A 13,758-nucleotide genomic window follows, 5' to 3' on the forward strand; every position below is an offset into this window, starting at 1 on the left:
TAGCGTACATGCCGTACACTTGGCAGGACTGTGCCCTGCTTCGTATATAAAGATGCTGCAGGTGGATGTGAGCACCATCTCTGGAGACAGAGTTGGGTTTGGAGGATCATGGCTTCCACACTGATACTCCTGCTTCAGCTGCTCCTGGTCTCACTGGTGTCTGCTTCTCATTACTTTGGGGGAACCACGACCTACACCTACAAAGGAAGAAACCCTGATGGCTCATTTAATGTGAGATACACAACGTTTATCTGTACTTAATATTAATGACAGATAATAAGTGAAGCTGTGACAGAACAGGAATCTCCTCTTTTCACACTGATTATTCTGACTTTTATTCCCTTCTGTGCACAGGTCTGATTATTCTGATAGAAGAAACAGAAAATGAAGTTAAAAATGTAAAAGGTGTCGCTTCTTAACTTATCCATATATCTTGAAACACATATTATTATTTTTAAATGCACTAGTGCAGACATGTAGTCTTTTATAAAAGTTTAAACAAATAGTTAACTTTTTTAAAAAAATGAATAAAACTAATAAAAGTCCGTTGTCACATAGTTGTTGCTGAAAAATGTTCCTCAAAAATGTATTATAGTAGTAGTATTAGTAGTATTAGTAGTTGTAGTAGTTGTAGTAGTATTGTGTGTTTCACTTTCTTCACCTCTAAATCCAGAGTGCCCTGACTAATAAATGGCTACAGACGTGGCTTCCATGACCTACACTTGTTTTAAAATTGTGATCACATGATCAAACACAGATGCAGAACCTTCTTCTTGCAGATATCATGGAGTGATAAACTAAAATCTGACTGAGTTGCTTGTATGATGTTTTAAAGGTGGAAATTCGGGACAGAGACACCTATGATGGATGTTACTACTCCCCCTACTGGTATTGTTCCAGTGGATACTGTGGTTACACCTCCACAAGTCAGAGAGGCACACTGGACAGCAGCACCAGTGCTCCACTCTATAACAGACAATGGTGTGAAGCTGAAACCGTCACCACGCGGGTCGTCCCGAGCAACAGACCTTTTGAAATGCGGTGAGCATTTTTCATTTAAAGTATGAAGATGTTGTTGATGTGGTTTATTATGTGTGACTATTGGTTACAGTTACTGAGTTAAAGTCATCTTATTCATTAAATAACTTCCTGTTTAGTAACTTACTTAGTTATTTCCAAACAAACCAGGGCAGCGAGCTGCTGCTGGATCCCCACACGTACCTATTACTGGAGCCATTATTGGTACTTGAGCACTCTTGTGGATTTGGGAGAAAGATCCGACACTGGAAAACCAAACAGATCACCAGAAATTGCCATCCTACCTTTCCTCAGGTAAGCTTTCTGAAGTTTGATTTCTCTCACTGGGCCCACGTCCTCATTTCAGATTTGACAGCATTTTCAGTAGATAAAGGCAAAAACATGAGCTGAGCTGCGGTTTGGGGAAGGCCTCGAAGGGGACTGGTGGTGGCTACCAGGCCTGGCAGATCCCCGTGTACTAAGCAGAAGTGAAGAATACAAAGAATTGAAAGAATTAAAAAAGGAGAGGTAGGGTGGGGCACAAAAACAAACATGCATTAGAACTGGAAGGGGAGTGTTTGGAGGCGAGGTCCAGCTCCTGCAATTCAGATAATTTATCTCCAAATAAACTATGAGCCTCTGAACAGCAGAATTTGAAAATGTCATCATGTGGCAAAACCTGCTTCTCTGAAAAAGGAAAACAAGAAGTTCTTGTTTTTGATCAACTAGCAGACAAATAAATTAATTTTAGTTTTCATTCTATTGTCTACATATTTTTCTTTCTACCTTTTTGATCAGTTACAAGATAATACAAGATAATCATTGTAGCAGTCCCCCGGACCAAGGAAGAAATAGAGAGAGCCTCGACGGGTGCAGTAATTTTTACTTTGAGATTCATTCAGAATCTAACAGTGCTGAGGTGCGCCAATGCACCGTGAAAACTAAACAGAAACACAAAATACATTTTCTTAGACGCTTATTACAAAAATGAACTCAAATAAAGCAGAAAATACAACAAAATATCAACTAAGTAATCAAATACAACTTAAAACATCTACCTCGCTCCACATTCCAAGGGCTGCAAATTGTTAATTTCGCTAGAGTCCGGTATCACGCTGCTTCACGCTTCATTGAGAGCTGCCTACTGGGACATGTGCGCCACAAAAACCGGTCTGAGCTGGAAGTGCAGCTTGCTGCTTACTAAGCAACAGAGCCCTCTACTGGACACTACGCGCAGCTGTTCAGGCTTAGATCAATAAGCAAAACTGGACCTTTACAATCATACCAGTGAATGATTCATGTTACTGTGTGACACACTGAGAAAGACTTTGTTAATGTGTTTATTGAAGAGTTCCTGAAAACTGCCCACGGACATACAAGCTGATGTCCTTTGATCCTGATGGAGACAAAGTCAGATGCAGATATGGAAATCCAGGATGTACAGAGTGCTACGGCTGCACCCAACATTCAGGCTTCCACTTAGACCAGGTTAGCTGATGTTCTAATCCACTGTACAATAACTCACTTGTGGTTTTTCCCTTTAACTACAAAATGTTCTCACTGTCAGGACTCCTGCACGTTACATTACCAATACACTAATGCTGACCCCAGGGTGAATGCATTTGAGTTGGTGGTGGAGGATTTCCCAAAAGGACACATCAGTCTGAGATACTCCGATGGATCCCAGTCCTCCAGGTCTCCTCTGTCTGCAAGAAGGAAACGATATGCCGCCATATCGTGGGGGTCGTGGACAACTACAGCTGCGCCCACTACAACTACAGCTGCGCCCACTACAACTACAGCTGAACCATGGTGGTGGTGGACAACTACAGCTGAACCATGGTGGTGGTGGACAACTACAGCTGCTCCCACTACAACTACAGCTGCGCCCACTACAACTACAGCTGAACCATGGTGGTGGTGGACAACTACAGCTGAACCATGGTGGTGGTGGACAACTACAGCTGAGCCCACTACAACTACAGCTGAACCATGGTGGTGGTGGACAACTACAGCCGCTCCCACTACAACTACAGCCGCTCCCACTACAACTACAGCCGCTCCCACTACAACTACAGCCGCTCCCACTACAACTACAGCCGCGCCCACTACAACTACAGCCGCTCCCACTACAACTACAGCCGCTCCCACTACAACTACAGCCGCTCCCACTACAACTACAGCCGCTCCCACTACAACTACAGCCGCTCCCACTACAACTACAGTCGCTCCCACTACAACTACAGCTGCTCCTACGACAACTACAGCTGCTCCCACTACAACTACAGCTGCTCCCACTACAACTACAGCTGCTCCCACTACAACTACAGCCGCTCCCACTACAACTACAGCCGCTCCCACTACAACTACAGCCGCTCCCACTACAACTACAGTCGCTCCCACTACAACTACAGCTGCTCCTACGACAACTACAGCTGCTCCCACTACAACTACAGCTGCTCCCACTACAACTACAGCTGCTCCCACTACAACTACAGCTGCGCCCACTACAACTACAGCTGCTCCTACGACAACTACAGCTGCTCCCACTACAACTACAGCTGCTCCCACTACAACTACAGCCGCTCCCACTACAACTACAGTTGCTCCCACTACAACTACAGCTGCTCCCACTACAACTACAGCTGCTCCCACTACAACTACAGCCGCTCCCACTACAACTACAGTTGCTCCCACTACAACTACAGCTGCTCCCACTACAACTACAGAAACTACAACTACACCGACCCCTCTTCCCCTCAGTAAACTACCGTTGCAGTTCTCTTTCCTTGGTAAGGCCCATTGTTGTCTCAGTGTTTGATGATGTGATGATGCAGCACACTCCAATCTGCTCTGTTCTCAGCATGATGCTGCTTTCATGACTCTGCACATGAAGACAGTGGTAACTGTGGTAGAAACAGCTGATTGCAGCAGACCTATTTACTCATGTGACCCACAGTTTATCTTAAAAACTTAATATTAGTTTTACCTGTTTGCACTGAATTCTTCAGCAGCCCAAGAACCAAACTCCACTTCATGTGTTTGTTTAAAGCCTTAAACCTTTGCTATGCAGACAGCTGCTTCTTCCTGTTTTGGTAATGGATGCTTATTTGTTACTACTCTAACTGTACTCCAGTGGATCCACCTGCTCCTTCATGCCAGGAGGGACTATACTTGCCCCAGTTTGTGTACCCAACACCTGCACACGGACAGCGCATTCATGCAGAAGTCAACAAAGAGGTGGAGATCAGAATCAAAGCACAGGCTTCATATGCAGCGTGAGTGAGACAAAGCTTGATTAAGGAGGCCTGATGGCAGCGAAACATTATTATCACTTCAGCAGCAAAGCTCAGCTCAGCTTTAATGAGCTAATCCTTGTTTCCTTCTGTTGTTTTCTTACAGAGTACAAGATATCATCATGAGCGGGCCAATGAATATGACCAAGCACAGAACCACACATAATGAGTTTGTGCTTCGGTGGACGCCGTTCTCCAGTGATCTGGGAGATTATTTCCCAGTGTGCTTTGCTGTTGAATCGGCGACAGGGTTAGCCTCGGTTTCATTCCTTTAAACACAGAATTAGTTTGGGAGAGCAAACTCATGATTTGACTCTTTGTGGGTTTTTCAGGTCAGCAGTGACCAGTTTTCCACACTTTCATTACCACGGCATCCCGACTTCACAGTAAGTGACTTTTTAATGTTTTTATTCATTTATTTATTTTCAATTATTATTATGAAGTATACAACATACAGAATAGAGCAGGACAGATTAGCAAGCTTACAGCCAAGACAGAGGTGGTGACAAAAATTGATCCAATAGGATTTTAACAGTTGGATCTACCTACCTGTAGTTAAAATGTCAATCCTTCTGAATATCAGTTGATCTATTGTCGATGTTCCCTATATCTCCTAACTACGGTGGCCCCTAGAGACAAAGCACGTACAAACTCCAAAACACTTGCAAACTCCAAAACACATGCAAACTCCAAAACACGTACAAACTCCAAAACACGTACAAACTCCAAAACACTTGCAAACTCCAAAACACATGCAACCTCCAAAACACTTGTAAAATCCAAAACACTTGCAAACTCCAAAACACTTGCAAAATCCAAAACACATGCAAACTCCAAAACACATGCAAACTCCAAAACACATGCAAACTCCAAAACACGTACAAACTCCAAAACACATGCAAACTCCAAAACACTTGCAAAATCCAAAACACATGCAAACTCCAAAACACTTGCAAACTCCAAAACACATGCAAACTCCAAAACACGTACAAACTCCAAAACACTTGCAAACTCCAAAACACTTGCAAACTCCAAAACACTTGCAAACTCCAAAACACGTACAAACTCCAAAACACTTGCAAACTCCAAAACACATGCAACCTCCAAAACACTTGTAAAATCCAAAACACTTGCAAACTCCAAAACACTTGCAAAATCCAAAACACTTGCAAACTCCAAAACACTTGCAAACTCCAAAACACATGCAAACTCCAAAACACATGCAAACTCCAAAACACTTGCAAACTCCAAAACACTTGCAAAATCCAAAACACATGCAAACCCCAAAACACATGCAAAATCCAAAACACATGCAAATTCTAAAACACAACGGAAGTGCTTCAGGACGCTAGGGGCAGTGTTGAGCTTTTGTTACCTAGTAACTACACAAGCCAGGAAGTACCAATGACCGGATTTTGGGCTGTATCCCAGGGTCAGGGTCTGCAGCCTTAAAGGCCGCATTTTAAGGCCGATTACATCACAGCGACATGACGAAGGCTGTCCCAATTCAAAGGCTGCTCGAAATGCGGCCCTCAAATGCGTCCTTCATTTCCCTGAATCGGTGTAGCCTTCATGGCCCAACATAGCGCTTCACAGATCCACTATTCATTCACTCTCCAATTCACACACTGGTGGAAGCTACAGTTGTAGCCACAGCTGCCCTGGGCAGACTGACAGAAGCGAGGCTGCCTCGCGCCATCGGCCCCTCTGGCCAACACCAGTAGGTGGCAGGGTAAAGTTTCTTGCCCAAGGACACAACAATCGAACCGGCGACCTTCCGGTTACAGATGCGCTTCACAAACCCCTGAGCCACGGTCGCCCGTTCAACTCTTATATCTTAGTAAATCTTTAGTCCTTAATCCAAATATTTCTGGTTTTAAACCAAAACTAGCATTATGCTCAGACATACTTTTATCGGACCTCCCATTTGTCAGCCAAGTTATCAACAAACACCACTGTTACAGCATATCCATAAGGAGGGGAGCATAGAAAGAAAAGGGGGAAGGAGAGAAAGATGTTTTTGGTGCTTTAAAATATGTGCCTTCATAATAAATAATGCAGTTATTTACAGTTTCAAGAGTGTTTGAAGAAATAAAGGAAAAAAGGAAAATTATTTATTATTTATTTAAGTTTTAATTATTTAAGTCACACATTAAGTCAACTTATCATTGTTCTAATGTCTCTTCAGGTCCGGCGTCTATCAGTCCGAGATGAGGTGTGTCATCTTGAAAGTTGGAACAGAGGAAAGTGAGTCTAAAGTTGTCTTTGATATCAAAATTTTAAAAAATAAAAAAATAAAAAACAAAATAAATAACTAAAAATAAAAAGTGAAAATATGTCAACTTCTTGTACATATTTTCAACTTTCTATTGTCAATTTTTTTTTTTTTAGACTTAACTCATTCTTTTTATATTTAACACTCCAACTTTTTGAAGAATTTTTACATACTTCTGGCAACATTAAAATCAACTGAAATTGTAAATCTTTAAATCTGTTGTGTTGGATTGCATTAGGTTTAGCTTAATGAAGAGTCCTTTGAATGGGTATCATAAGGTAAATTCTAAGTGTGTATGTTTTTTTTACATCATAACATATTTTATATGTTTTTAACTTGTTTTAGTTAAAACCAACGTGATCTGCACTGAGTCTGAAATGAGAGTAGAGGTGGAGAAATCGTCCCTCCGTGGACTCCGTGAGGATCACCTACGTCTCAGTGAGCCCAGCAACACCCTCTGCAGCCTGGAGAGATACTCCAACAGCACTCACATCATCGGCGTCATCCCTCTCAATGCTTGTGGCACTCAGATCGAGGTAACCAGAGCTCCTTTGTATCTATTCTGTTGTTGTTGGTTTAGATATTAGAACGAGGACTGACAGAGTGATGTTTGACTCTGCAGGAAGACGAGGAACATCTCATTTTCAAGAATAAAATCACCACAGTGGATGACAGCAGAGCTCTGATCACCAGGAAACATAACCTGGAAATAGAGTTCTACTGTCAGTACCCCAAAAAGGGGAACGTGTCACTGAGCTTCATTGCACACAGGACGATTACGGAAGTGTTTGATAAAGGCTTCGGCACGTTCACCTACCAGTTTGAGTTTTACCCCGACAACCAGTTCAGAAGCATCATTGATCCCAGATTGTACCCTCTGGAGTACGACGTAGGGCAGAAGATTTACATGGAGATAGATGCGTCCTCCATAGTCAACGACACCGAGATGTTTGTGGAGTCCTGCAGAGCCTCACCGTACGACAACCCCAATTCCCAACCAACCTACTCCATCATTGAAGACGGGTACGCATGTGGATCAATATATAAAAGAAAAGAAGGAAAACCAGAGTTTTACCAAAGTTTTCTCTTTTCTTTGATTCTGAAATGCTGTAGAAACCCTGTGATGTCTCTGCTTCTGTAGCAGCTTTGATTGTAAGACATGGAGTTACAGCAGCTGTGTGGTCTTTGTGCTCGGCTCTGATTAGGTGCCCCGTGGACCCAACTGTGATGATCCATGAGACGGACAACAAGAGACAGTTTAGATTCTGCATCGAGGCCTTCAAGTTCATCGGTTTGCACGATCAGGTAAAGAACTGTAGATATCTAAAAGCTCCAATTTCTAAAAGCACTAATAAATATGCCCAATTTTAGTCTCATTTTAAAGGTATTTATTTAGTTTTTAGCTGCTTTTTTAAACTCTACTTAGAGTCCTTTTATGTGCTTGTGGTGGAAAACTATTTCCACTACTCGTCAGTCAATGTCATATTAGTTTTGAGACTCTTAATATTTGGTAAATGTATAAAAATGGCTCAAATTCCTGAACAAATAATGCAATACTGCTGCTGAACTGCTTCATTTATCTTCATTGTTTTGATTTTAAATCCATTGTAGTAATCTACAGATTTACAATAAAAACTGTGCAGAAACACATGAAGTTACTTAGGCAGTGACATTTGTGCTTTCTCCTTGGCTGGGATGGAGAAGCAAAGGTTTGACTGCAGCTCTGCTCTTGTTCCACTAGAGGGGGCAACTGTACGTCTGCTGATATACTGACAGTGTGTCCTGTTTCACTCAGGTATACATCAGCTGTTCAGTAATGATGTGTGAAGCAGGGAATCCCAACAGCAGGTGCTCACAGGGATGCATCAACTCAAACCATCACCACCACTCCCACCGCCGAAAGAGGGACTCTGCCATCCAGACTGCAGCGCACTTCGTTTCCCAGGGTCCTCTGCGTTTGAAGAGGTCAGCAGACATCAGCATGAGTGCAGGTATGGAAACACAAAGTGCTTCTTAACATTAGCTTCGTTGTTTGACTTTCACTAAAGTGTGAACAATGCTGAGGTTCTATTGTGGTCTTCAGGGAACAACCTGAACCTGAACCTGAACCTGGTCTTCATCGCTGGATGTCTTCTTGCTGCTGTTGCCATGACCTGTGGAGTGCTCCTGTACAGGGCCAAAATGTCAAAGGTCAAATACCAGCGTTTGGCCTCGAGTGAAAATTAAGACAGCAGTGTAATCAGAATACCAGTTCCTGCATTACTTTTGAATTAACCTCGTTTTGCTGTCAGAGTTTCGGTGTTTGTGTATCTGCTCATGTTTAAATCAATCATGAATTTAATTCTTTATAATTCAGCTTAATTTGTGTAGCGTGAATTCACAACAACAGTCACTTCAATTAGCTTTATAATGTAGGGCACAGTCCCAGCTGTTACAGTTGTATTTGTGTTTGCGAGCTTTAAGAGAAAACAGACATAAAACAAGACTTTGAATGATGAATCTTTGGATTGTTGTTCAGTCGTGCAGCTTTACAGCAGCTTTTCTTTTTATATGTTAGAGTGTGATTTACAGAAAGTGTTACTGTTGATGTGTGCTCCTCTTTCCTCATCATTTTTGCTTTGAATATCTATGGCTATCATTGGACTGGTTACTATACATCTTTGTTATTAATCAATAAAAACATACGTATTAGTGCTTCCTCAGTCAAAGTGTTACTCTTCATCAGCATCATATGGCGCATATACAGTGCCTTGAAAAAGTATTCATACCCCTTGAACTTTGACACATGTTGTCACCTTACATCCACAAACTTTGATGTTTTTTATTGAGGTTTTCTGTGACAAACCAACACAAAGAGCACAAAATTGTGAAGTGGTACAAAAACGATACATGGTTTTCAAAATTTTAAGCAAATAAAAATTTGAAAAGTGTGGCGTGCATTTGCACTCAGATCCCCCTGCTTCAATATTTTCACTGCAATTACAGCTGCAAGTCTTTTGGGGTATGTCTCTACCAGCGTTGCATATGTAGAGACCAAAGTTTTTGCCTATTTTTCGTTGCAAAATAGCTCAAGCTCAGCCAGATTGGATGCAGAGCGTCTGTGAATAGCAATTTTTGAGTCTTGCCACATATGCTCAGTGGGATTTCTGGACTTTTAATGGGCCATTTTAACACATTAATATTCTTTATATTTCCACACCATGTTTCACAGTGGGAATTGTGTGTTCAGGGTGATGAGCAGTGTTACTTTCCCGCCACATGTAGCGCTTGGCATTTAGGCTCAAAAGCTCAACTCTGGTCTTGTCTGACCAGAACATCTTCCACCTGATTGCTGTGTCCCCTACATGGCTCCTGCCAAATTGCATGTGGCATACCTTTTCCATTTTTGGATGATGGATTGAATTAGTGATGGCCCGCTTGAAGCTGACGCTCCAGTGCAAGTGTCATAAAAAACAGCACACTGTTTCAGAAACACTGTGTCGAGGCTTCATTCGTTTGGCCAGAGTCATGTGATCAGTGGCGTCCAAAGATTCATTTGGAACGATAATGCTTTGGCACCTGATTCAGTGGTTCATAAGAAAGCGAATCATCCGGAGGATTTGTCGAGTGTTTTGATGGTGAGAGATGGCTAACCATGGATCATTCTATTGAGAAACAGGGAGCCAGCGATGAAGAGAGGAGGTTCCTTTGTGTGGGAGTATTTTGAGTTGATTTTGGTCAATCCGGTGTGTTTGCCAGCTTTGTGTTCTTGTTGTTTGCTTTTGTTTTGTGTGTGTTTATTTTATTTTAAAACGTAAAAAACTTAAAATGTCAAAAATCTGCTTTTCATAATATAATTAAATAACTTTCACTTGTTAGGATTGAAAATTCTAGATTTCTCTCACTAAAATAAGTGGTTATAATCATTTTCATACACACATTGCAAATGTGCTCATAAGAGTTGGCACTCAGTCTTTTGAAGGTCAGAAGCTTCGTTCAGCGTGACTGTCCGACTGATATATTGTAGGAATGACTTAGAGTGCAGAGTGAGATTGCAAACATGCTTACATACAAGGATAATGGTTAGAATAAGTCTCTGGGTCAGAGAGTCCCGAACATCATATTCTAAATGAACTTTGAATCACTAGAAGAACAATGGATAATAACATTAGATTATCAAGGCTAGGCAGGGAAGTGTTTTCCTTTTCTGTGTCTTACAGAGGAGGGAGCAGACACCAGACCCCTTGTGGCGGTTTGAACAGCCGATTCCGCTTTCTTAATTCTTCGATAAGTCAGGGCCAAGCCAGCTCCGATCAGCAAGAACCCTGTTACCATGGTTCCGAATAGGTAGATATCTTTAGCATCTTCGATCGACAGTCCCGCCAGGCACACGACCCTCCAGTTATGCCACATCGTGTATCCGGCAGGGAAAGTACCTCCGGGACACTTCGGCTCACCCGAGCCCAGACTTCTCATTAAGAAAAGGGTGTCAATAGCATTCAGGGACCAGTTGATCAAATCCATAATTCCTCTTTTAGGTTTTAGAGAACAGACTGTGAGAGAGTGTTCCAGGGAAAGTAATACAAAAAAACTAAGAATCCAAATAACTTAAACGGGCAGACAGACCACACCGCATATATGAGGGTAGATCGCAACACTGACACAGAGAAACACAGGGCTTAAATACACAGAGAGAGCTATCAGGGAATTTCAAAGCTTATATAACCTTTGCAAGAGCTTGGTCCGCATAACTGAGAATAACTCGGACTCATTCCCGGTGGGTGTTGGACTCTGCCAGGTCAGCCCTTGGTCACCGATTCTGTTCTTACTTTTTATTAACAAAATTTCTAAGTGTAGTGAAGTGGTGGAAGGCTTCCACTTGGGTGGTCTCAGAATCTCATCTCTGTGTTTTGTGGATGATGTGACTCTTTCCTTTTGTGTGTGTGTTGCACTCTGGTTTCCCACAAACACATTTACTGCTGTTGTACAAACTACAAACTCTATAGAGTGCAATGCTACGTTAATGGCACACAGTCCTACTAGGCAGTCGCCATTGATCACTAATCTCCAAAAGTTGATTCTGTTCATCTGTACGTAGCGTTTTCTGGGAGAAACGTTTCGTCACTCATCCAAGTGACTTCTTCAGTCTCAGCTGACTGCAGGTTTCCCCAATCTTGTTTATTCAGTGGGCTGGTTTCAGTCATTATGCAAATGTACTGTTTATAAGGTTCTGATTATCCTCTACCTAATCACATGAGCCAAGGTGTGAAAATGCGTGTGGGTCACAATCAACCTCGCTTCTGTCAGTCTGCCCCAGGGCAGCTGTGGCTACAACTGTAGCTTGCCACCACCAGTGTGTGAATGTGAGAGTGAATCAATAGTGGCATTGTAAAGCGCTTTGGGTGCCTTGAAAAGCACTATATAAATCCAATCTATTATTATTATTATTATTATTATTATTATAATCAGCCAGGGATTCAGGTGCGCTCCTTGTGAAACATTAGCCCCACCCTATCATGTGATTTCCTAAAGTCAGATGGCCCAGGATGTGAGTGGGCATTAAGGCGTCCGGGAAGGATCTCAAAACTGGATTATAGATGGAAGACAGTTGGTGTCGTAAGCATTCCTCACTTATGGACTGGACATATACACACCCACAACCACCTACACACACAATGGACAACTGTACCCTGATACACACAATAATAACAGGGACTGAACCACCACTCACAACCACCAGCACTTTATAGCCTCTGTAGAAATTATCCACATATCTCACTTATCTTAACTGCACTACTGTATAATTCTGTGTAAATAATCATTCTGTACATGCGATAATTTTTAATCCTACAACTGTTTATAACCTGCATAGTTCACATTTCTGTATAGTTTTTTTTTTATATTCTTTATAGTTTTTCATATTTATAGCCTGTACATAGCTTGTACTCACTACAGCCTGTACATACTTATAGTTATAGCATATCCATAACATACTTCATACCGTGTACATTATAACATACCATAATAGACCCATTTCTGTAATATACTCACATATCTATATTATTGCTAATATATATTGTAATATATCTATATCATGGCTAAAGCATTTCTGGATGGATGCAATAAAGTTGAATTCTATTCTATTCTACACTGTACAACATACACCACGTTGTTAAGTCTGTGTTTTGGAGTTTTGTCTTTCGGGTGAACCAGTTTTTGTCAGACAATGTTGTTGCGTCTGTCCTTCTTATCCTTCCACTTGGGTGGTCTCAGAATCTCATCGCTGTGTTTTGTGGATGATGTGACTCTTTCCTTTTGTGTGTGTGTTGCACTCTGGTTTCCCACAAACACATTTACTGCTGTTGTGCAAACTACAAACTCTATAGAGTGCAATGCTACGTTAATGGCACACAGTTCTACTAGGCAGTCGCCATTGATCACTAATCTCCAAAAGTTGATTCTGTTCATCTGGACGTAGCGTTTTCTGGGAGAAACCTTTCATCACTCATCCAAGTGACTTCTTCAGTCTCAGCTGACTGCAGGTTTCCCCAATCTTGTTCATTCAGTGGGCTTGTTTCAGTCATTATGCAAATGTACTATTTATAAGGTTGGAAACCTGCAGTCAGCTGAGACTGAAGAAGTCACTTGGATGAGTGACGAAACATTTCTCCCAGAAAACGCTACGTCCAGATGAACAGAATCAACTTTTGGAGATTTATTTTCCTGGATGATTGAGAATGCATCAAGACCATTGATCACTAAGTTACCTTATAACACTCAAGAATTGTCTTTGATATTAAAACACAAAAATGTCTTTTTAACCACAACATTAAGTAGAAAAATAACACATGGTACAAAACCCGTTTCACACAGTGCATAATACATTAAAGGCTCAGAGTTCAGCAGTCTCTCAGTGGTTTAGGTTTGCTTCACAACACACTGTTCCACATTAGCCAAGTCCTCTAGCATTAGAATCATTAACATGTAGCCTTAACTCACAATTTACACACAATTCTCAAAAGAAACCACTTCCTTTACCGAGTTGTGCAAATTCTCAAATAAACAACATACTCTACTTGTAGGCTGTGCAATGTACATTCATTTTAATGCACATTTACTAACCCGTGGTAAAGAGTAGAAATGGCACACACATAGAGCTGGTGTTAGCTTCACAACAGGAAGGTTTATTCT

General features: G+C 41.6%; 2 protein-coding genes across 2 annotated transcripts in view; both read left to right on the forward strand.

Annotated features, from left to right (window-relative positions):
* LOC148101655 (uncharacterized) overlaps window positions 1-13,758 on the forward strand; it is a 51,610-nt gene that overhangs the window by 176 nt on the left and 37,676 nt on the right. The window lies entirely within an intron of this gene.
* On the forward strand, window positions 88-10,179 carry LOC148101656 (uncharacterized). The gene is made up of 14 exons (XM_087846655.1): window positions 88-231; window positions 836-1,041; window positions 1,189-1,332; window positions 2,367-2,505; window positions 2,585-3,809; window positions 4,154-4,295; window positions 4,420-4,563; window positions 4,646-4,699; window positions 6,502-6,560; window positions 6,934-7,124; window positions 7,211-7,611; window positions 7,794-7,893; window positions 8,384-8,579; window positions 8,672-10,179. Exons 1-14 carry the CDS (start codon window positions 109-111, stop codon window positions 8,812-8,814), a joined length of 3,267 nt encoding a protein of 1,088 aa, XP_087702781.1. The 5' UTR covers window positions 88-108; the 3' UTR covers window positions 8,815-10,179.

Source organism: Neolamprologus brichardi, chromosome 9 (genome assembly GCF_056152115.1).
Source record: "Neolamprologus brichardi isolate AB-2024 chromosome 9, ASM5615211v1, whole genome shotgun sequence".
NCBI classification, from domain to species: domain Eukaryota; kingdom Metazoa; phylum Chordata; class Actinopteri; order Cichliformes; family Cichlidae; genus Neolamprologus; species Neolamprologus brichardi.